Here is a 23,418-nt window from a genome sequence, read left to right on the forward strand (position 1 = left end):
GCAATCCATGGGATTTAAGATGTTCCACAATCCTATCCTTTAATAAAGTTTCCATTCATTTGCCTACTATTGATGTCAGACTCACTGGTCTATAGTTGCTCGATTCCTCCCTACTACCTTTCTTGTGAATGGGCACGACATTTGCCAATTTCCAATCTTCCGGGACGACTCCTGTTGCTTATGATTGGTTAAATAAATCTGTTATAGCTGAACTATAGTATATATTTAATATGCGGCCCGAGAAAATTTCTCTAAACTCAATGTGGCCCAGGGAAGCCAAAAGGTTGGACACCCGTGCTCTAAAGCTTTGGAAGCTCTCTGCAGACCATGGCTTTTGCTGTAGGAGGAGACTAAGAAAATGTCAGGAAAGATCTGCTAGAGCAGCTGAACTTTATTTGGAGTTATTAAGAGGCACTTTAAATGATGGCAGTTGTGCACTGACTGCTATTTAACATGAGTTTGGATGTGATTGTTTAATTCAGGAGTGTGTACACTTATGCAACCACATAAATCTTTTTTACAAAAGATTTCAGTTTGTTTTTTAATTGAGTTGTATAGCTTTTAGGTCATTTTAAAAAGTGGCAAAAGTTCTGAAATTATTTATATTCGTCTTTTTTTTTTTACATCACAGAAACCTGACATTTTTTTAACAGGGATGTGTAGACTTTTTTATATCCACTGTACATTTTCTGTATGCAACATGTAGGGCAGCTCATTTTTTTCAAAGGGCTGCACTACATACGAGAAAAGAAGTCCCTGAGCCTTTTCCAAAAACACAGCGCACAGAACAACATGGTGTGCACCAGGACGTGAGCATTCACAAATAGTGGCACCATTGTGTTTCTGCTGAAGGGCAACATATTTCTGTACATGTTAGGAAAGCGTGCTATTTTGCATGCATTTCTGACATGCAAATGTGTGAACCTAGCCTAACAAATATTTGCTAAAAATGCTTGGATTAAAAAAAAAAAAAACTGTAAGCTGACAAGTATTGCATTTTTGGTTTTTTGCTTTGGTTTATCCTGTAAAAGTACGGTATGTATTAAAAAGAAATGACATTTTAAGCAGAGGAGGGTAATTGGGCTTTTCACCCCACTTGTTCCAGTCCACCTATTATAAATTTTATAAGTATACAAAGCTGGGTACCATTGGAAATGAAAGTTCAGTAGGCATAGCCAGAAAAAAGTTTTTTTATTTTGAACTGTAAACAAAAAAGGTGAAAGTCAATAAAAAAATATGCTGCATCTTGAAAGTGCTTATTGAAGAGAAACATAACTCCAGAGGGCATTCTGGGTCAGAAAAGAGCAGGAGGCAGGCCACTACCAAACAGTAATCTCCAGGAACTTGGCATCTTCCAGTGAGAGGTGACACGGTCATTCTGCAAACAAACAATTCATTTCTGTTAGTTGGCATTAGAGTCCAAACACCATTACAAGTGCCTCTTTATTATTCTACTTCACTAACAAGTCAGACCAGTCTGACAACAGAATCAAATAAAAACCTATGTCTTCCAATAGGGATGATGTATTTAAAAAGAAAGGCTATCCACGCTAACTTCTTCAATACCACTAAATGTGATGAATGTTCTCTGTCTCCATTTACTTTGCAAGATTGTCAAATATTTTGTATTCAGCAGTCAGCACAAAATCATTTTTATCTCTTATTGCAAGTAATTTGAACACAAACTATATCTAAACCGATATGCCAAACCTGGTCAATTAAACCCAGAAACAAAAAATGTATTATATTGCAATTTACCAAACCTTAGATGTGGTGATTTCCTTTTTTTTTTTTTTTTTTTTGTTTACCTTGTGATCCAGCTAGTGTCACACTTCTTATCTTAGATCAACTGTATTATGGATGAAGTAGTAAAGCTGACACCTTTAGACAGCAGACCTTTTGTAGTAGGGTAGTGTTAGACTAACAAATTTGGACTTGACTAACGAATTAAAGCGTAACTCCAACTAACACTTTATAAACAGTTACAGAGAGCATTTTTCTTTCCTTTTGGGATAAAGATTTGACATAATTTAACCCACTTCCCACAAAATCACATACCTGTAGGTCATTTTGAGGAAGTGGTTGTATCGGGGTGATGCCTGCAGCTAGAGGCATCTACCATTTTTTTTAGCTTTCATGTGATAACAACCTATGCGGCTAAGCAGCCACTCGGTCGTTATCATAAACAGCAGGAGGGGACGTCCCCTTCCCGCCGCTCTGCCTGGGTCTCCCGTCCGAGCAACCAGCTGGCATGTCAACCGTCTGAACAGAGATCCGAACAGTGCCGGAATTGTCACTCCTGGTTTACTTGGCAGCTAATGGCACAGATTTTTTAATCTGATTTCGGCGTTTTGAATACTTTGAAGTGCAGTGGAGGAGTTTGGTGTTTTTTAGACTCCAGATCTCTCCATAAAGAGTACCTGTCACTGCCTATTACTGTCACAAGGGATGTTTACATTCCTTTTGACAGCAATAAAAGTGATCAGATTTTTTTTCTTAAAGGGACAGTGTAACCAAAAAAAAAATTAAATAAGAAATAAAATAAAAAATTTTAAGTGCCCCCGTCCCTGTGCACTAAAGCAAATGCATAAGAAAGTCGCGCCCACAAATATAAACAGTGTTCAAATCACACATGAGGTATCGCCACGATCGTAAGAGCGAACGCAATAAAAATAGCAAAAGACCTCCTCTGTAACTCTAAATTGGCAACAGTTAAAAATGTTTAAAGCATCGCCTATGGAGATTTTTGTACCGTCGTTTGTCGCTATGCTACGAGCGCGTGCAATTTTAAAGCGTAACATCTTAGGTATCTATTTTATTTACTTAAAAAAATTGGGCTAACTTTACTGTTTAGTTGTTTTTTCATTTAGTGAAGCGTATTTTTTCCAAAACAAATGTGTTTAAAAGACCGCTGCGCAAATACTGTGTGATACAGAATATTGCAACGACCTCCATTTTATTTTCCAGAGTCTCTGCTAAAAATAAATCTAATGTTTGGGGGGGTTCTAAGTAATTTTCTAGCGAAACAAAATACAGATTTTAACTTGTAAGCAACAAATGTCAGAAATAGGCCTGGTCTTTAAGTGGTTAACAAAAGCTGACCATTATAAGCACCTTTGTCAGTGGTAAATGGTTTGGCTCAACCCTTTGCCTGGATAGCTTGGTCTGTTTAGTTAAAAAAGAACAGACTTACTGGGTGGATAACCAGGTGAAAATAAAGAAAAAACGTTAAAAAGAAAACTAATGCAGCCACCACATCTAAGAAATGGTTCTAAATTAATACATTTTTGTTTTTGGGTTTATTATTATTTTAAAGGCATTATACATTTTCAGACATATTTGTTGTTACAAAAAGGGTAGCTTCACTTTCTCTGTCGCTCATTGACAGACGTAGTCCTCTTTGATTCACATCAATTGGGTTATGTTGCCTCCGCAGGAGTAGGACTAGGCAGAAAGAAAAAACGTTCTGGCTCCACCCTAGGGGCAGTCCCAGAGGGTATATCCTCTTCCTGTCTGCTACAGAGAATCAGTTTTTTTCTGTCTAGTCAGGAGTAAGGACCTAAGTTCCTTGCTGGGATCTCTGGTCCTGGCAAGATTTTTTTTAGAAAAAATATTTTTTTTTAGGTAGTTTCTCCAGTTTTTTTCCTGTGAGATCTTCAAGCAAATTACGCCGGATCTGGGCGACGGGCTGGATGTTGAGATCCAGTGGTCACCCCAGCCGGCCTACGAGCGCGCGCAGACCATTGCATTGCGCTTGGTCGGCCGCGACACATTCAAGTAAGTATGCGGGGCCGGGCGACGGGCTGGATGTTGAGATCCAGTGGTCACCCCGGTTCAGCCTACGAGCGCGTGCAGACCAGAGCTCCGCGCTGGGTCGGCCGCGACAGAGTCCCATTGGAGGGACTGACCTTGCGAGTTAAAAGGTCTCGCTTGGACGGCAGGAACCAGAGAGTCAAGGCGTCCGGAGTGGTCAACAACCCCCCACCCCGGTGGAGAGGGTATTGTGAAGAGAGGGTGCCTGTCGGTTCGGTATGGTGAGTAAATGTTTCCCTTTCCTCGTTATGAGGCATTTTGGAATACGGGCCCCTCCATACATGATCAGAGTCTTTCTGACACTAAAAGTCCCCCGTGTAATACAGAATGTGTTCGGTGGGCAAGCGGACTTGGTTTGGGAGCTTACACTCTACCCAGCAGACTGCAGTATTACAGCAGACATAGGAGGTATAATCCTACCTTGATTGTAGTGGACCTCCTGCAGGTCGATAAACCGCCATTAGCGTGGTATGCAGGTGGATGTGCTGGGAAAACGCTATTCCAGCAATCCGCCGCCATTTTGCTGTAGACCAGGTACTCGAGCGTCCGCAGGTCACGCCAGCCGCCATTTTTTTGGAGTCTATTGTCTCCCGTATGGGGGCGGCCATGTTTGAAGAGCCCAGCTAACCTCGAGTAGAGCTGGGAATGCCGGAAGGCGTACACAGGGGGCGGAGCCACTTCCTTCTACCCGGCAAAACTAGCACAGTTCTTCCCAGTCTGTAAGAGACAAACGCTGACTGCAGTTGTTAGGAAACTTCTCTGCATAGGGTGGTGAGCCTTGGGGGTCCCTCTCTCTCTCTGTGGGGGTCAAGAAGCAGGTACACTGAGGGGCGCTATTGTGCTAGGGGGATACAGATAAAAAAAAAAAATAAGAAAAAGTTTTTTTCTGGCAAAGTGTCCTGGGTTAACATGGATCCTGCCACTCATGTATCTCCACCTGATCCCCTCGAGGTGTCTGCAGGATCCTCCAGCACCCCGCTTACGATTGAATCATTGTCAGCTATTATGGAGACCTTTGTGTCCCAGGTGGAAGTGGCTTGTCAGGGACAGGGCGCAAGAAAGCGACCCCCGCCTAACCCCATTTTATCTGAAACTTCGGATTCAGAATCTGAGCCTATTTCTGCAGTTGCAGGTACCTCATCTGGGATTGGTGTCTCGGGTACTGTCTCTTCAGACAGTGAGGAGGATGTTTCGGCATCAGCCATAGCCCGAGAGGAAGCGTTGGTAAACGCACTCATTGTATCTGTTCAAGAAACCTTAAGATTACAGGGTACTCCGTCGGAAGTAGCTGAGACTGAAATTCCCTTTGGGACTAAAAAACGCATCAAAGTGGCGAAGGTTTTTCCATTGCCCAAATGTTTTGGCAATCCGATCAAAGAAGAATGGAGTCTGCCAAAACGCACTTCTGCTATTTCCAAACGCATTAACAGGCGTTATCCGTTTGAGGAAGCCCTCATTAAGAAATGGACAGAACCACCTGTGGTGGATTCACCAATTTCTAGATTAAATAAAGCCACGGTTATTCCATTAGAAGACGCTCCGTCTTTTAAGGATCCGGTGGATCGCAAGATAGAAACTATGTCTCGCACCATGTTTTCCTTGATTGGATCAGCTTTCAGACCAATAATTGCTATTGGGCTGGTTTCGCAGACTGTAACTGAATGGACCAAATGGTTACGCCGGGACTTAGGAGAGGTCCCTCAGGCGGTATCAGATTTGTTGGAACAGATGATACAGGGGTTACAGTTTGTGTGTGATGCGGCGTTAGACGCCACTCCGTTATTGGCGCGAGCATCAGTTTCAGCAGTGGTTCTCAGGCGTACACTGTGGCTAAAAGGTTGGTTAGCCGACCAAGGTTCCAAAAAAGCATTGGCTAATCTCCCCTTTTTAGGAGAGCGTTTATTTGGAGCCAACTTAGATGAGATCATTAAGGATCTCACGGGAGGAAAGAGCACCTTTTTACCGCAAAGTGCTAAGGGTAAAGGACCTCGTCAAAGACGGGGGCCTTCTTTCTCCGCTCATAAAAATTTTTTTCGTCCCGCGGGTGAAAAAATTAAGTCCTCCAAAGCTCCTTCAGGAGGCTTCAGGGGACGTTGGTCGGGCAAGCAAAAGCCCGCCCCTTCCAGACCTGAAGATAAGTCTACTAAAGCCTGAAGGTGCGCCCCCACCCATAACTGGGGTGGGGGGACGTCTTCGCCGGTTCCCGGATCCATGGCTCTCCAGAATCCCGGACAAGTGGGTTTGCGAAGTCATAAGGTCAGGGTACAAGATCGAGTTTCGATCTCTCCCACCGGCGCGATTCTTCCCTTCCAATATCCGACTATCCCCGGATCGTTTAGAAGATCTGCGGAGAGCAGTCACGGATTTACTACAACAAGGAGTGGTAGTCCACGTTCCTTGGACAGAACGCTTTCAGGGGTTTTATTCAAACCTATTTACAATACCCAGGAAAGAGGGCAAAGTGCGTCCAATTCTGGACTTAAGGGCACTCAATTCCTTTGTCAACATAAGAAAATTCAAAATGGAATCCATTCGCACAGTAGCGGCCTCCCTGCATTCAGGGGATGTCCTAGCGTCCATAGACATCAAGGACGCCTATCTTCACATTCCCATTTACGCAGGACATCAGCGGTTTCTACGTTTTTCCGTAGAAGAGAACCACTATCAGTTTGCGGCGTTACCTTTCGGTCTTGCCACGGCTCCTCGGGTCTTCACGAAGGTGTTGGCCCCAATGTTGGCACTACTGCGCCAAAGAGGCATATCGATTCTAGGTTACCTAGACGATCTCCTGCTTCATGCAGAGTCTCCACAGACCCTGCTACAAAACCTAGAGATTACTATGATTTCTTTACAGGAATTCGGGTGGCTGGTGAACCAGCAAAAGTCATTTCTGGTTCCCACCCGGAGGCTCGAATATCTGGGTTTAATTCTAGACACATTCAGGACAAGAGTTTTCCTTTCGGTAGGGAAACTCCGGAAGATTTAATCAGCAGTCCAGTTGTTACTATCCAACAGCTGGTCTTCTCTTCGGACTTGCATGAGGGTTCTGGGGTTGATGGTGGCTTCCTTCGAAGCAGTCCCATTTGCCCAGTCCCATACCCGAATTCTTCAGGAAGAGATTCTTCTCAAATGGAATCGGAATCCGGAATCCCTGGACAAACGGATCCGATTGAGCAAACAGACCAGAGAGTCTCTGGTCTGGTGGCTTCGGTCTCCGATGCTCAGCCAGGGAAAGTCATTTCTGCCAATATATTGGATGATAGTGACCACGGACGCCAGTCTATCCGGATGGGGAGGAATTCTCGGTCAGTTATCCGTCCAGGGACTTTGGTCCCCGGAAGAATCCAGGTTACCGATAAATGTATTGGAACTGAGAGCGATCAGACTTTGTCTGATTCACTGGACCGAGCAGCTCCAGGGCAGCCCGGTTCGGATCCAGTCGGACAACGCCACGGCTGTGGTTTATGTCAATCACCAAGGGGGCACCAAGAGTGTCCGGGCGGCCAAGGAAGTGGCTTGCATTCTTCGCTGGGCGGAACGGTTTGTTCCAGCTATCTCTGCGGTGTTCATTCCGGGGGTGGAGAATTGGCAGGCAGATTATCTCAGCCGTCAGACTCTGGATCAGGGGGAATGGTCCCTCCATCCAGAAGTTTTCCACCAGTTGTGCCTACGTTGGGGCACCCCGAATGTGGATCTGTTGGTATCACGATTCAACAGAAAAGTACAGAGATTTGTGGCTCGCTCCCGCGATCCTCTAGCAGAGACCGCAGACGCACTGGTCTCCCCGTGGGGGCAATACCAGCTAATGTATGCCTTCCCTCCTCTCGGGTTACTGCCAAGACTTCTTCGCAGGATAGAGGGGGAAGGAATTCCAGTAATCCTGGTAGCTCCGGACTGGCCTCGCCGAGCTTGGTACGCCGACTTGGTCAGACTGGTGGCGGACGTCCCGTGGCGACTTCCTCTCAGGGAGGACCTACTGTCTCAGGGACCGATCTTCCATCCTGCTTTAGGATCGCTGGCTTTAACGGCCTGGCTATTGAGACCCAGGTGCTGAAGGACAAGGGATTGTCAGCTTCAGTTATTCCTACTCTAGTTAAAGCAAGGAAAGCGACTTCCAGAAAGATTTATCATCGCACATGGAAGTCCTACATTGCATGGTGTGAACCTCTGAGGTTCCACCCACGTTCTTATTCGGTTAGTCGAATATTAGCTTTTTTGCAACAAGGGGTTGAGCAGAAACTGGCCTTGAGCACTATCAAGGGTCAGGTCTCAGCATTAGCCATCTTCTTTCAGAAACCTTTGGCTACTCATTCCTTGGTGCGGAATTTCATCCAGGGGGTGCGACATCTGGCTCCGCCAGTGCGCGCTCCGTTACCACCCTGGGATCTTAATTTAGTATTGTCGGTTCTTCAGAAACCTCCCTTTGAAGATATTAGGGAGATTCCTTTACCTACGTTGTCCCAGAAGGTGGTCTTCTTGGTGGCTATCACTTCTGCACGCAGGGTGTCAGAACTGGCTGCGTTATCTTGTCGTTCCCCATATCTGGTGGTTCATAGAGATAAGGTGGTTCTTCGTCCGAATCCATCCTTCCTACCAAAAGTGGTTTCAGAATTTCATCTGAATGAAGAAATTGTGTTACCTTCCCTGTGTCCTAAGCCCAGTCATCCTTGGGAGTTTGCTTTACACTCCTTGGATGTGGTCCGGGCGATCAGGGTATACTTGAAAACGACAGACTCGTTTCGCAAGACGGATTCACTTTTTGTGGTCCCGGATGGACCCAAAAAGGGGTTGCCTGCATCTGCCGCGACTATTTCCAAATGGATCAGACAGACGGTGGTACAGGCTTATTCTATTAAGGGTCGGGAGCCCCCGTTCCCTGTTAAGGCGCATTCCACTCGGGCACTGAGTGCGTCATGGGCCTTTCGCCATCAGGCGTCAGTGGTCCAGGTGTGCAAGGCGGCTACCTGGTCGTCGGTGCATACCTTTTAAAAAACATTATAAAGTTGATGTAATGGCATCGTCTGATGCCTCGTTTGGCCGCAAGGTTTTGCAGGCCGCAATTTGAGGAGACCAGTGGTCTACCTCGAGGGTTTTTTTCCGTTGGAATTTTTATTTGAGTCTCATTCTTTGTTTATAATGAGCCTTTAAAACTTCTAGTTGGCACCGGTTGGGCCTTCTAGATTGGATTTTGATTTCTGTCAATCCCACCCCTCATTTGTGGCACTGCTTCTGGATGTCCCAATTGATGTGAATCAAAGAGGACTACGTCTGTCAATGAGCGACAGAGAAAATTGGATTTTTGTAAGATCTTACCGTAAAATCCTTTTCTCTTAGCTCATTGACAGACGTAGTACCCGCCCCTCTATCATTGAGTTGGGTTGGGTTAAATTCTCTGACACTGCTTCATAACAGAACTGATTCTCTGTAGCAGACAGGAAGAGGATATACCCTCTGGGACTGCCCCTAGGGTGGAGCCAGAACGTTTTTTCTTTCTGCCTAGTCCTACTCCTGCGGAGGCAACATAACCCAATTGATGTGAATCAAAGAGGACTACATCTGTCAACGAGCTAAGAGAAAAGGATTTTACGGTAAGATCTTACAAAAATCCAATTTTGGTGGCAAAAACTGCAAAATAAAAAATAATATAGCATATACAACTGCTACACAAGCCATATCGTAACCGAATGTTATTAAAAATTAAATTTCTTTTTAAATCTGCAGCACTGTAATTTTTTGCAAAATGAAATGCAATATGGCAACCTGGGGGCATTCGGTATGCTTTTGGTGTACAAAACAAACGCCTCCAAATATTGTTATTTCCTGTTGGGTGATTAGCTCTCCGATTTTCCTGGAAGACTGCAAAATTATACAAATCAGATTTTAGGCATCCTCTGCAAGAAACATTTTATTAGCTGATTACCAATTGTCTACCAGGTTGATTTTAACATTTCTGCAATCTGCATTTTTTTGCTAGAAAATTACTTAGAACTCCCAAACATTATATATATTTTCAAACAGAGACCCTAGAGAATAAAACAGTGGGTGTTGCAATTGTTTGTCATACGATATTTGCGCAGTGGTTTTTCACATTTTTTTTTTTTTAACACGATGCACAATTTTAGTGCACACAGATAATATAATACCCATTTTTGTGGTAAAATATAACAAAATGATGGTATGCCAAGTAAATAGATAGCAAATATGTCATGCTTTAAAATCACGCACACCCCATGGAATGGCGGAAAAAGCACAAGCTTCTTCAAACTTTTAGGCAAAGAAATAAAATCTCAAATGCCTGCAAAAGAAGGTTTTTTGCAGTGTGTGCATGAGCCCTTAAGGTGGTTTTAAAGCCTAAACATTCCTTGCATTAAAGGGAAAAAATGTTTAGGCATCAGCATACCACCTCACCCCCCTTTTACTTACCTGAGCCCTCATTCAATCCTGCGCTGTACACGTCTGCAGCTCTTCTCGCCCCTCACCACTTTGCTGGGGCACAGGGAGCCATTGGCTCCCAGTGCTATCAATCAAAGCCAGTGACGAGGGAGCGGGTCCAGGGCCCGCAGTCTGTGTCAATGGAATATAAGACTACATTCGGGGCTTGGGAGCGAGCACATACAAGAGGGGCCAGGAGCACCAGCGAAGGACCTGAGAAGAGGAGGTTCACAGCCCCTCTGTGCAATTCCATTGCAGAGCAGGTTAAGTATAGACGTTTGTTTTTTTTTTTCACTTTTAGTCGTGCTATGCCATATGCCTCATGTTTGAACACAAACAGAAACCTATGACACTGGAAATTAGTGTAGGTTGTGTGTACAGGCCAATAAATTACACAATAAACACATCTTATGCAGGTAGGAAGGTTTTAATGCTTTTAAATTTCCCTGCCTTCTCTGGGTTCCTAATGAAATGCTGGTCATGTGACCAAAAGCTAGTGCATATTGCCCCGTACACACGTACCAATTGTCGGCCGTAAATATTCGGCCGACGACCGATCGTAGGCTTGTTAGTATGATGCTTCCGACAGCCGACAGCGCATTTTCGGCCGAACAGAATCGTGCAAAGTCGTGCAAGCATTAAAATTTTTGTTGGCCAACACCAGAACGGCCGATTGTTCGCCAGTCAGTACAGATTTCTGCCGACAGACAGCAGATTTGCAAGACTGGGCATGCTCAGAAAAGAAAAAAGACAAGGAAAGTTAACCATCACATGACATCACTTCTGCAGTCGGCTGTTGTTGGCCGACAAAATTTGTGTGCAGTCTTTTGCAGTTTTCAACAGGCACGACAGCCCTGGACAAAAGACGGCCGATCGTTCGGCCGACGATCGGTACGTGTGTACGGGGCTTAAGTCACAAGATCTCTGGTAAAAGGCAGAGGGCCCAGGTGCATGCCAATCTAGCAATCAGTGGTTCTTCCCAATTGCTGATCTTAGCTTCGCAACCAGCAGTTGGCCATGTGGCTAGCATCAAATGAGAATAAAAGTACTTTGTACAGAAAAAGGTGCTTATCTTTTGTTATGTAATGGATCAAGTTTGACAAAACAAAAGAGATCCATAATCTAAACATTTTGCAAATAGATGGATACAAAGTAGAATGGCTTATCGTATTCCCTCTGTAAGGTTACTTACTGGAAGTTCTGTCAGATGTAACCATTTGTTGAGTTGATTGAGAAGACCGAAAGCATCAGGAATGTTGTCACCTTCTGAACAGAATTTTAAAACAACAGCCATTTTTATGTCTTCTGAGGAGCTGCAATACATGAGATGAATCAAGAAATGTATACATAAATAGAAGTTTCATTAAAAGCTACAACAAACCTTCTGTCATAAAACATGCTTATGGAATTTTTTTTATTATGGAAACCTAAGCTCTGCAAAATTAGAAAAAAAACACTGATGGAAGGGTGTCCACAAGTCTAGTAGTCACACATTATATAGGCATATAGAGGTGTAATAATTAGAAAATATACACAAATGGTTTTTGGCTACTACTGAACCTTGGGGGAGCAGGTCTGAGGAGGAATAAAAGCCTTCATTAATGATGCAATAATCCTCTATGTAAGCTTTACTATGAATATAATATAGTGTAGTAGTCGCCTAACCTAATTTTGAATTCTGCGGACCACTAACATGAATTTTACATGGCTTATATGCACACACCCAGCCTCTCTGCTCCCCTCCTCCTGGATCACACTGCTGCCTTATACACACAATGCTCAGGCTCTCTGCCCCCCTAGCACTCTGCATTACACTGCTGCCTTACACAGACTCATCATTGGATCTCACCTCCCTATCCAGCCTTGTGCTCCAGCTCCATGCTCCGTCCCACAGTCTGTAATCAGCGCTGCCATTGGAAGTTTCCTCCTTCACCTCCTGCTCTCTGCACTACTCCCGGCACCTCCCTCTGAGTTCACAGGAGCCGGAAATACAGAGGTGGCATCGGTTTTCAATGCGCGCTGACAGTATTGACTGTCAGCATGCATTGAGAACAACACCAGAAACAACATTGGGCAGTATATATCCACCACAATGTTGATTTCCGGAAGAACCCCTGGGGACCATCAATATTTTCTTGTGGACCATCAGCAGTCCATGAACTACTGGTTGGCGACTGCCGATATAGTGGAAGGCGAAAACAGATACATTTTCAGTGATTGAGCTAAGAATTCTTACGAGCTTTTCATTGGATGGAAAATGTGTAAAAATTGTAATTTCTTATATTTCATTATTTTAATTGGGGGGGGGGGGGGGGGGTGAAGTGACATTTAAAGTACAACTGTAGTCAAAACTTTTTCTTTCATTTTTGATAGAGCAAGGGAGGGTTGTAACCCGTAAGAATTTTATTTTATTTTTTTTACCATCCGTGTCCCATTGCGAAGATTTCCCTTCACTTTCTGTCCTATTGCCAAACAGGAAGTGAGCAGAAATCCATGCAAATTAAGGGAATTCCTGGGGGGACCCCCAGGTCACAAGAACTAGTGTCCCCATTGGAATATTTCCCATATATTAGTTTTCTGGAGAAAAAAATAAATTTGGGATTTTAATGATAATAGTAAACAAGACAAATAGAGAGGGTGAATCTGCCTAATGAAGGCACAGAAAGCAAAAAGAAACCGACAAGCATTCTTATCCCTCTCCATTCTATCCAAAACTAAAAAAAAAAAAAAAAAAAAAAGTTTTGCTTTTAGTTATACTTTAAATACCAGCAGGCAGAAAAAGGGGTTGATTTACCAGTCTTCAAAAATCTGTTTGGTAAAGCCTCCTCCAGGGATAGACATCTTTTTCTCTTCATCATTAATGCCTGGATATAAAGAAATGTTCTCCATTTCCTTCCATTCAAGGTCTTTCATTACATCTGTCACAGATGGTTGCAAAGCTGGAGTGACTAAATATCGGTATGGAGTCCTAGAAATGACAGATTGCTTCTGGTTAAAGAGGATCTCTTACTTTAAAAACACTGGGAGTAACTTACTAAAACTGAAGAGCGCAAAATCTGGTGAAACCCTGCATAGTAACCAATCAGCTTCCAGGTTTGAATGCCAAAGCATAATTGAAGAAGCTGAATTTAGAAGCCGATTGGCTACCATGCACAGCTGCCCCAGATTCTGAGTGCATCAGTTTTAGTAAATCTACCCCACTATATTCATCAATCCGTGCAAGATAAGATGAGAGTCCTCACTTGCAGCCCATTACATACCCAAAAAGTTGTTGGTCGTCTCGCCGATAGGCATGGCTGCTTGAGAGGAGCACCACTTTGGAAAAGCCACATTTCTTAATCCAGGATATTAAGGCTTGGCGGAAACACCTGGATTTTTTCTTTCCAAGTTTAAAAGAGAAATAAGATACCTTTCAATTATAAATTCACATACCATAATGGAATGAAAAGATCTGTTTTCATAATGAGGTGGAAAAATACTTCTAAAACTACAAACACAAGATGCAGCATCATCTTTTGCTTTTACTTGGTAGACCCTATGGCAGTTTGGGATGCCGCCTTCACTGCTAACACTGATAAGACTTGTCAGCTTCATCACTATAAGGCTTGTACACTGACTGGCCAGGGAGTTCACAGATTACCTCTGAAAGTTAGGCTTCAGATTTTTATATATTTTTGTTTAATACTCTATTTACTAGTCCTAAAATATGTTAAAGAGACAGAATCCATTCTATTCAGTTTGAAAACATTGGAGAACATGTACCTTTATTAATGGTGATCGGATCTGGAGAACTGTTAGATGCTTTGAGGGCAGTGAATAAACTAAAAGAGAAGATTGGAAAACAAACAGCCCATTAAAACGCATAATTCCGGATGAAGCGACTCACTTTTTAACCAAATTCATTCTATTGCTCATCTCTATATGAGGTATCTGCAATGAAACCTGAAGGCATGTTCCAATAGGACTAATATGTTAGAATTCGTATCACCAAAATGATGGCATGCAGGCTGTATGGATATCTATCCTTATCCCAACATCCACTATACAGTTAGGGGGTTTGATTGTCACACAGGCTAGAATCAGATGTCCCAGTCTCATTCAGGACTTACCTTCTGCATTTGTGCTCAGTTCCTTTGCATTGTCTTCGCCGGTGGCATAAGGGTTGTTTCCTACCATAGGTACCAGACAGTCTGTGTAGAAGTATCCAACCTTCGTCATATTCAAGGTTGAAATAATTAAATCAATGGCTAGCTGTCCAACATTCCCCACCGATACTGCAGGCTAAAATATTATAAAAAAATAAATAAATAAATAAACAAACAAAATTAAAAATTATTATGTTTTATAAATTGGGGCAGACACAATCACCATTTAAAAAAAAAAGTTAAAAAAAATGAATCAGCTACAGAACAATTACAATATCTGCATTCAGGAAAAAAAAAAAAAAATTCACTTTTACACATTTTGCTACTTGATTCCAGTTTTTCCCTCACATTTAACCCCTTTGTGACTGCGCTATAGCTGAGTGACAGCTACAGTGCGACTGCACTTTGCTGGGAAGCCATCATATGACATCCTCCTGTGCTCACGCTGCCTGCATGCCCCATGTGGTGCGCATCCGCAGTGATCTGTGATAGAGATCGACCGATTATCGGCAACACCGATATATCGGGGGCCGATCTGCACTTTCCCAGATATATCGGAATCAGCTTTTGATTTACCGATATTTCAGGGAAAGTGCTTGTACCGGGGTGATTCCTGCAGCTAGAGGCATCACCCCCCCGGTACCAGTGTCCATAGCTGAGGGTCGGCTGTCTTGTAATGACAACCGAGAAGCCACTCGGCTGTCATTCCAAGGAGCGGGATGAGACGTCACACCCCTCCCACAGCCTTCCGCGGCTTGCCCGGGTCTCCCGTCCCACCAGTGCCGCCATCTGACCCGGGTCTCCATTTCTTTGAATTTGGTGCCGCCACGTACCCGGAAGTGATGTCAAAACTTGGCGTTTTGAATGCTTTAAGCTCAGAGGAGGGGTTTGGGGTCTTTTAGACCCCCAGATCCCTCCACCACAGTACCTGTAGACATTAATGTCCAAAAATATCAGCAGATACCGATATCCGATGACCAAAATATCGGTATCGGCGGTAAAAAAACGATATCGCTCGATCACTAAACTGCGACCGCTGTGTCTTTCGGACGCAGGTGATCACAGATCGGGGTAAAGTGCCAATTACAGCAGCTCTTTACCACATGATCAGCTGTGTCCAATCACAGCTGATCATAGATGATAACAGGATTTGCTGTTTATCTTCAATCCTCCCCTCACTCTGACAGGGTGTAAGGCTGGATACACACTATACAACTTTTGTTGTAGATATCCTTTAGATTTACCTTCAACTATGTAGTGCAATAGCCTGCCTGATTGCACACTAAAGTGTTTAGGTCTGACCTCATATTATATGGTTTTGGTAAATCTAAAGGAAAAAATCTAAAGAAAATTGTATAGTGTGCATCCAGCTTAACCTTCCTAGCGGTATTCCCGAGCGTGACTCGGGGTTAGATTTTAGAGCCAAAAGCGGTAACCCCGAGCCACACTCGGGGTAGAGCTAGGAAGATCGCTGGATCCTGGAAGAGGTTTTACTTACCTTTTCTCCGGGATCCAGCGAAGAATGCGGGCGGTATGCGGCGGCGGAGCTTCCTCCCGATCGTCTGCGAGCCCCGGCTTCAGTCTCCGGCGACGTGACGTCTGCCGGGGGGTGGAACCGGCGGCAAATTCAAATGTAAAACTCACCAAACACACTGATACCATTCAAAATAAAATAAAATCACATTACATTGCCCCCCAGTGCCCTTTCCTGCAGTTTTACTGTACTTTTTATGTAAATATATATATATATATATACACACATACATACACACACACACACACATATATATATATATATATATATACACACGTAATTCTTGTGAATGAGCAGCCCAAACCAACTGTATATAATATATGTATACACATTATATATATATATAATAAATGTATACAGTTGGTTTGGGCTGCTCATTCACAAGAATTACATGCAAAATAATGGTACCGCTTTCAGCACCTAAAATCCAAAAGAATCATACCGCCAGGGAGGTTAAGGAGGGGAAAGCCGAAAACCAGCAAATTCACACAGGGGAGATCTGCATTGACAATCAGGCTACTGATCATCAGTGTCCTGTTTATCAGTGCAGCCCCAACAGTGCCCATTATTGATGCCCGTCATTGCCACCCCATCAGTGAAGGAGAAAATGTACATATTTACAACCTTTTATAACTGAAACTAAGAAAAACTTTCCCAGTCTTTTTTTTTTTTTTAGCAAAATATAAAAAACACAGTGGTGATTAAATACCACTAATAAAAAGCTCGGTCTCAAAAAAAAAATATAAAAATTTAGTTTGGGTACAGTGTTGCATGATCGCACAATTGTCATTCGAAGTGCGATAGTACTGAAAGCCTAAAATTGGCCTGGGCAGGAAGGGAGTGAAAGTGCCCAGAAGGTAAGTGGTTAAAGTGTTTGTAGTCAAAACTTTTTTTGTTTTTAATTCAAAATGAATGTGGAAGGGTTAGAACCCCTTTCAGAATTTTCTCGCACAATATTTTTATTGAAAAAGGAAATCAAAGCATACAATCAGTTGGATATTGATATCACATCATACAGGAATGCAGCATAATATCCAGTTACACTAGGGGTGATGATAATGTGGAACAATATAAGAAAGGTAAGGTAGCATAAGGTCTAGTTTTAAGCTCCGATAACTCGAGTGTGTCGGATAGCCAGACTCAGCAATAGTTTGTTTGGTTAAAGTGAGTCATAAATTTAACCTGATGTTTTGAGAGGCCACCTGGTTTCAGATAAAGTAGTGCTTCACCTGGCAACATAGAGATAGGGATGCCTAACAACGTAGCTAACATGTCAGACTGACTTCCATAAAGATTACATTTTCGAGCAAATCCACCGTATATACATGTAGGTTCCTTGGTCTAAGCAGCCACAGAAACAGTTCCTGTGCAGCATAGGGTAAAATGTACAAGGCAAGTAGGTGCTAAGTACAATTGGTATAACATTTTATACTAGTGCTAGGATAGTCTGAGAAAATGATTTATTGGTTTTCCAAATCTGGCCTCATTTTATTCTGGTTCTATAGTAATATTAGAATCTCCTGCACACTATGGTATGGTGGTGTAGAGCAGTGTTTCTCAACTCCGGTCCTCGGGGCACACTAACAGGCCAGGTTTGCAAGAAAACTGAAATACATCATAGGTGATCTAATTTGCTGCTCAGTGATTGCAGTATTCTAGTCTGCATCTCCCCAAGGTAATACTTAAAATCTGGCCTGTTAGTGTGCCCTGAGGACCGGAGTTGAGAAACACTGGTGTAGAGCCAGTGAGAAGCAAGTTACTCAGCGAAGAGATCAAGCTCGGGAAGTGTGGGTCGTCCTGGCATTTTTGTTCGATGTGGGTCAGTCACCCCATCTGTGGGGTATGCATCATGGAAACAACAAAGTGCATTGCCTGCAGGTATTGGAACATGTCTCTAGGAAGCTTATAAATGGTTTGTAAGACATTGAAAAAGAATTCACACCATGTGTTGCAATGAGGCAGTAGAAATGAGTGAGCTTGGAACAATGTCCTAACCATTACCTACTCTATTCAAAACTACAAAAGACGTTGGCTGTATATCCACATTAACAATAAAATAACACACAGGGCATTGAACTACTAAAGCTTTCTGAATAAAAATAGAAAAACCATGACCCTGACTAACTGCTTCCTTTCTACATAAGGATTATATAAAACCTATTAAATTGTTTCTTTTTGTTTCTAAGCAGAGCCACAGACAGGATTGAGAACCCCTGACAGAGTTCTAGTTTTTACTGATCACAATGGACTTTTGAGGATCCCCAAAAGAAAGCCACCCCAATACAATGTTAAAAGTTTCACTTCTCTTTAAGCCAACCTACTAAGTTCAGAAAAGACAAATTACTTGGAAGGCATTCCCACCATAACAGCATATACCCAACACATACCCGATAGGTAAATGATTTGTAGCATGGGGTAAAAAAAGCCCCTCAATTCACTCTGATGGTGAACATAATTCCTACACATGTTTCGCAGGAGTCAATTCCTGCTTCTTCGGGAGGAAAGTAGGTTACACACTGCGATTGTTTTGCTGGAGGGAATCAGCCTTGCCATATAAGATGATGCCTAGTGCAGAGCAATTGTATTTTACTGTATGTAGACGTGTTCTATAAATGTTGATTCTATTCTATTTGACATATTTTGCTATGTGTGTTGTGGATTTTATTGGATTACTATTTTCTTTCTTCCCCTACCCATTTAGAAAAATGAAAGAGCAGCTTACTCACCTACTTTCCTCCTGAAGAAGCAGGAATTGACTCCTGCGCAACATGTAGGAATTCGATTCACCATCAAAGTGGATATTATATAAATGAAGTGAATGTTTTACCCCATGTTACAAATCATTTGCTTATCAACTATGTGTTCAGTATGCAGCTATGGTGGAAATTCTAAGTCATTTGTGTCTTTTTTTATAAACGTGCAGATTGACTAATGTCTAGTTTTACCTATTTTTACTAATAAAATTGTAAAGGACCGTGTATTATCCCCATATTGTTAATATTGTATCGGCTTTCTTCTGGGAACCCCATAGGTCCAGTATGCATGTAAAACAGTAGGATTTCTAAAATTTATAGGATGTTGTTCCCCCACAACAAGACCTGGGGTATCCCAGATTTTTGTAATCTGGTTTTGTACCAACCAGTCAATGTAACTTTTGTTGCACAGCTAGATCTGCATGTAAAGGCAGAGAAAATAAAAAAAGGGCATCTGAAATATAGCTGGGGATTAATATACTAAATACTATTAATACTAGGGCTGAACGATAGTCGATTCATATCACCGAAGACACTATATTCAGGCATTAGGCAGGGCGGGGAGAAGTCGGGACTTGGGGGGAGGAGGAGGACTCACAGTGATTGCATCCGTCCCACACTTCCCTCCCAGCTCTGCCTCTAGTATCCAGCCGACCATTACTTCGCCCATTGTCTCTCCTGGCTGCATCGGGGGTGGGATCAGGCTGTAATGTTTTTCAATGGAGAGACAATGGGCGGAGCAGGGCAGAGTAATGGGTGGCTGTTGACTAAGAGGGAGAGCTGGGAGGGCTGGAGTACGGGGCGGATTGCATGGCGGCGGAGAGGCTACAGTGTTTGCAGCAGGAGAGACGTCCGGAGCATGGCGGAGGAGCACTGCGGGACAAAGGCTGCTACCGACAGCCCGCTTCCTCTACACTCTGGCTCCGACACAAGGCTCGGGCGGGAGAAGTTCTACGAGTGTGGTGGATCCCCTGGCAGAAAGCTGAGCTCTGCTAACTGATCCCTCCTCTGGAGACTGTCTGGGAGAAATATCGCGATATATATCGTTAAAAACGAAATATCGCAATATACTTTTTCCCCAATATCGTGCAGCCCTAATTAATACATATATTAACCATATACATTTATCAGAATACAATATTTCTCACATAGGTTATTTCTGGAATCAACTTTTAGCTGTTTTTGATAGCTAAAATGTGCCTGTAGATGCATGAAAACATGCATCAAAGCAGAGCTATACATTAAATGAGGCGCAGTGACAGGGACACCTGATGTAAAGGGGCACAGTGACAGGGACACCCGATGTAAGGGGGGGGGGGGCACCTTGACGGAGACACCCGATGTAAGGGGGGGGGGGCACCATCACGGGGACACTGTGACGTTCAGATTTCATGTACAGATGTGACTATCTGTAAGGAGGGCACTGTAACAAGGACACCCAATGTCAGGAGGGGGGCACCGTGATGGGACACCCGATGTAAGGGGTGGGGACACCGTGACAGGGACACCCGATGTAAGGGGGGGGGGGGGCAATGTGACTTGGAGATCCGATGTAAGGGGGGGTGGCACCTTATGTAAGGGGGGGGCAGACACCGTGACATCCGATGTAAGGGGGGGGGGGGGGACACCGAGATGGGGCCACCCAAAGTAAGGGGGGGCACCATGATGGGGACACCCGATGTAAGGAGGGGGACACCCGATGTAAGGGGGGACACTGTGACAGAGACACCTGATGTAAAGAAGCATAATGGGGCAACAAATATTATTGAAGTGCTAATAAATTGTACATTCCTTGATATTTCATGAATGTAAAAGGACTACATATATATCCTAGGATCTGAGTCAAAGCACAAACGTGAGAATTGGAGCTCTGCTGGTTCCGATCCGCTGATCCCCGCTGAGCAGGTGGATGACAGGTCCTTCTCCGCTTACTTTGTAGAGACGGACCTGTCAGATCCCTGCTCTCCTCTATGGGAGGGTCACCACGGGGGCTTGGCAGGGTCCTCATGGCTGTAGTAGACCTTGCTGATGCCTGACAGAAAGCACTCAGGCAGGCAGTGACAGGCACCTTCTCCGCTTACTTTGTAGAGACGGACCTGTCAGATCCCAGCTCTCCTCTATGGGAAATCAGATGAAAACTGACCGCCTGTCCGCTTTCATCCGATCCGATTCTCCAGACTAATGGAAAATAGGGTTTCCATCCGTCCGGATTTCACGGACAGGACCGAATTGGATAGCAGTGGGTGTCAGCTGACATGTCATCGCTGACATCCGCTGATCCATAGGGATGCATGGAGCATCCATAGTTACATAGTTACATAGTAGGTGAGGTTGAATAAAGACAATAGTCCATCCAGTTCAACCTGTGTAGGTGTGTGTGGCTGTAATTATCTCACATACCCCTGAATGTTCTGATCCTTGAGCTGTAAGTCTAAGAGTCTTTTGAAAGCCACCATACTACCCGCAGAAACCACCTATTGTGGTAGAGAATTCCACAATCTTGTAGCCCTAACAGTAAAGAACCCCCCACGTTGCCTGAGGTTAAAACGCTTCTCCTCTAATCGCATTGTATGCCCTCGAGTCCTCATGCAATCCCTTCGAATGAACAGCTTTTTTTCTAAACTGGGATCCCCATTAAGATATTTATAAATTGCTATCATGTCCCCCCTCAGACGTATCTTCTCCAGGGAGAATAAATCGAGCGATTGTAGACGCTCTTCATAGTCAAGGTCCTCCAATCCCCCAATTAGTTTAGTATCAGGTCCGCTTGAAAAAAAACTGACAGGCAAACCGGATTGGAAAACCCCATGGAAAAGGGGCCATAATAATAGACAGGCTTCATCCACCTGCTGACTTGTGTAGAGTTTTTGGGCAATTTCTAGGTATTTTGCCAAAACACCCTAGTTGAAAAAGGCTGGCTAATGCCTCGTACACACGTCTTTTGTCCAGGGCTGTCCTGTCGGTTGAAAACTGCAAAAGACTGCACACGAATTTTGTCGGCCAGCAACAGCCGACTGCAGAAGTGATGTCATGTGATGGTTAACTTTCCATGTGTTTTTTCTTCTCTGAGCATGCCTAGTCTTGCTCATCTGCTGATTGTCGGCCGAATTCTGTACTGACTGGCGAACAATCGGCCGTTCTGGTGTTGGCCAACAAAAATTTTAATGCTTGCACGACAGATTATTTTCGGCCGAAAGTGCACTGTCAGCTGTCGGAAGCATCATACTAACAAGCCTACAATCGGCCGATCGGTCGTTGGCCGAATATTTACGGCCGACAATCGGTACGTGTGTACGGGGCTTTAGAGGGTATAATGAAATCCAAGGGCACACAAGAAGAGGAGAGAAATGGGGATGATGAGGAACAGAACATTATGGGGTGGATTTACTAAAGGCAAAGACTGTGCATTTTGCAAGTGCAGTGAATTAGCTTGAAAGCTTAGTAAATGAGGGGAAGGCTTTCATCATCTAATCAAGAGCACGTGAGTGGGTATTCTTTGCAAAGTGAAGCTTGATCTCATTTACTAATCTCTGCAGCAGCTGCACTTACAAAGTGCACAGTATATTTGCCTTTAGTAAATCAACCCCTAGAAGTCCTATTATGGCTGCTTCCTTTACATTAAACCTTCACAGTGGAGCAAAGCATGCTACACAGCATGGAGTACACCACCTACAGACTCTACAATGATTCTTCCTATGTGACAGTGACATGGCGCTGCCTTGTGCAGTCACCCCGTGCTACAACCTTACCAGCAGCAGGGTGCTATCCGCAGGGACACACCAATCCGAAACAACCGGTACGAACATGACTGAGCTCTGTGTACAAGGATCGGCGCACACAATACACGTCACCACGGGGGCTTGGCAGGGTCCTCATGGCTGTAGTAGACCTTGCTGATGCCTGACAGAAAGCACTCAGGCAGTGACAGGCACCTTCCCGGTAGTTTTGCCGCTCTGTGCAGATGAACAGGATCCTCCGATTGCCAGCATTTCTACCTGCGCCATGTCTCTACCTGAGAAAGTCACTGAGCTCAAACAGATTATCCAAGAACAGTTCCACAAGGTAAGTACCAGAGCCAGGAGCCTCTCATGTTATCACCAGTTCACTATGACACTGCCTGCATTGTATGGTAAGTGAATTTGTGGCCAGGCGATGGCTATTGAAGGAAAATCTAAGGTTTCTTCAACTTTTCCACCACAGCAATAGATCTCTTATCAGGAATGATCATCCCGGGTCACTGGGTATCCTTAAAGCGGAGTTCCACCCTAAAAAAAAAAAAAAACTTTGCAGCAGGTCGAGTGAAAACACCTGAAAAAGAATTGGATAGTTAATATTTTTTTTAGTTTCACTTACCTTGTTTATAGTGAAAATATACTTACCTTCCTTCCTCTTCCTCATGCGGCGGCGGCCCCCGACGTCACTTCCTCCTTTGCATTGCGTCCTGGGAGATGAGCGTCATCAATCCCAGGATGCAATGGGAATGGCCGACCGCTACTCTGATTGCCGATCGCAATCTACAGCGCATGCGCGATATTGCGATCGGCATTCTGGGTAGCTGAAACCAGGAAGAAGGACACAGCGGCTTCAGACGCCCACACCGGAGATGGCCGCGCTCTTCAATCAATTTTAAAGGTAAGATTTTATCTATATTCATTTTCTGTATACTGCTGTAATTTGGGGTTGGTGTTAGTGTTATTGGGGGGGGGGGGATTTTTAGCTCAAAAATGTGTATGTGGCCGTA

General features: G+C 43.9%; 2 protein-coding genes across 2 annotated transcripts in view; one reads left to right on the forward strand and one right to left on the reverse strand.

Annotated features, from left to right (window-relative positions):
- Positions 1–1,194: 1,194 nt before the first annotated feature.
- Positions 1,195–22,572, reverse strand: PSMG2 (proteasome assembly chaperone 2). Its single transcript, XM_082258602.1, has 7 exons — positions 22,427–22,572; positions 14,355–14,526; positions 14,008–14,066; positions 13,506–13,624; positions 13,040–13,213; positions 11,438–11,558; positions 1,195–1,378 (listed from the first exon to the last, which is right to left on the reverse strand). Exons 1-7 carry the CDS (start codon positions 22,481–22,483, stop codon positions 1,295–1,297), a joined length of 786 nt encoding a protein of 261 aa, XP_082114728.1. The 5' UTR covers positions 22,484–22,572; the 3' UTR covers positions 1,195–1,294.
- CEP76 (centrosomal protein 76) overlaps positions 22,536–23,418 on the forward strand; it is a 36,167-nt gene continuing 35,284 nt past the window's right edge. Inside the window, exon 1 of the mRNA XM_082258601.1 lies at positions 22,536–22,739. Within this exon, the coding sequence (XP_082114727.1) occupies positions 22,680–22,739 (60 nt within the window). The 5' untranslated portion in view covers positions 22,536–22,679. The remainder of the gene's footprint in view (positions 22,740–23,418) is intronic.

Source organism: Pelophylax lessonae, assembly GCF_965119305.1.
Source record: "Pelophylax lessonae genome assembly, chromosome: 5".
NCBI classification, from domain to species: Eukaryota; Metazoa; Chordata; class Amphibia; order Anura; family Ranidae; genus Pelophylax; species Pelophylax lessonae.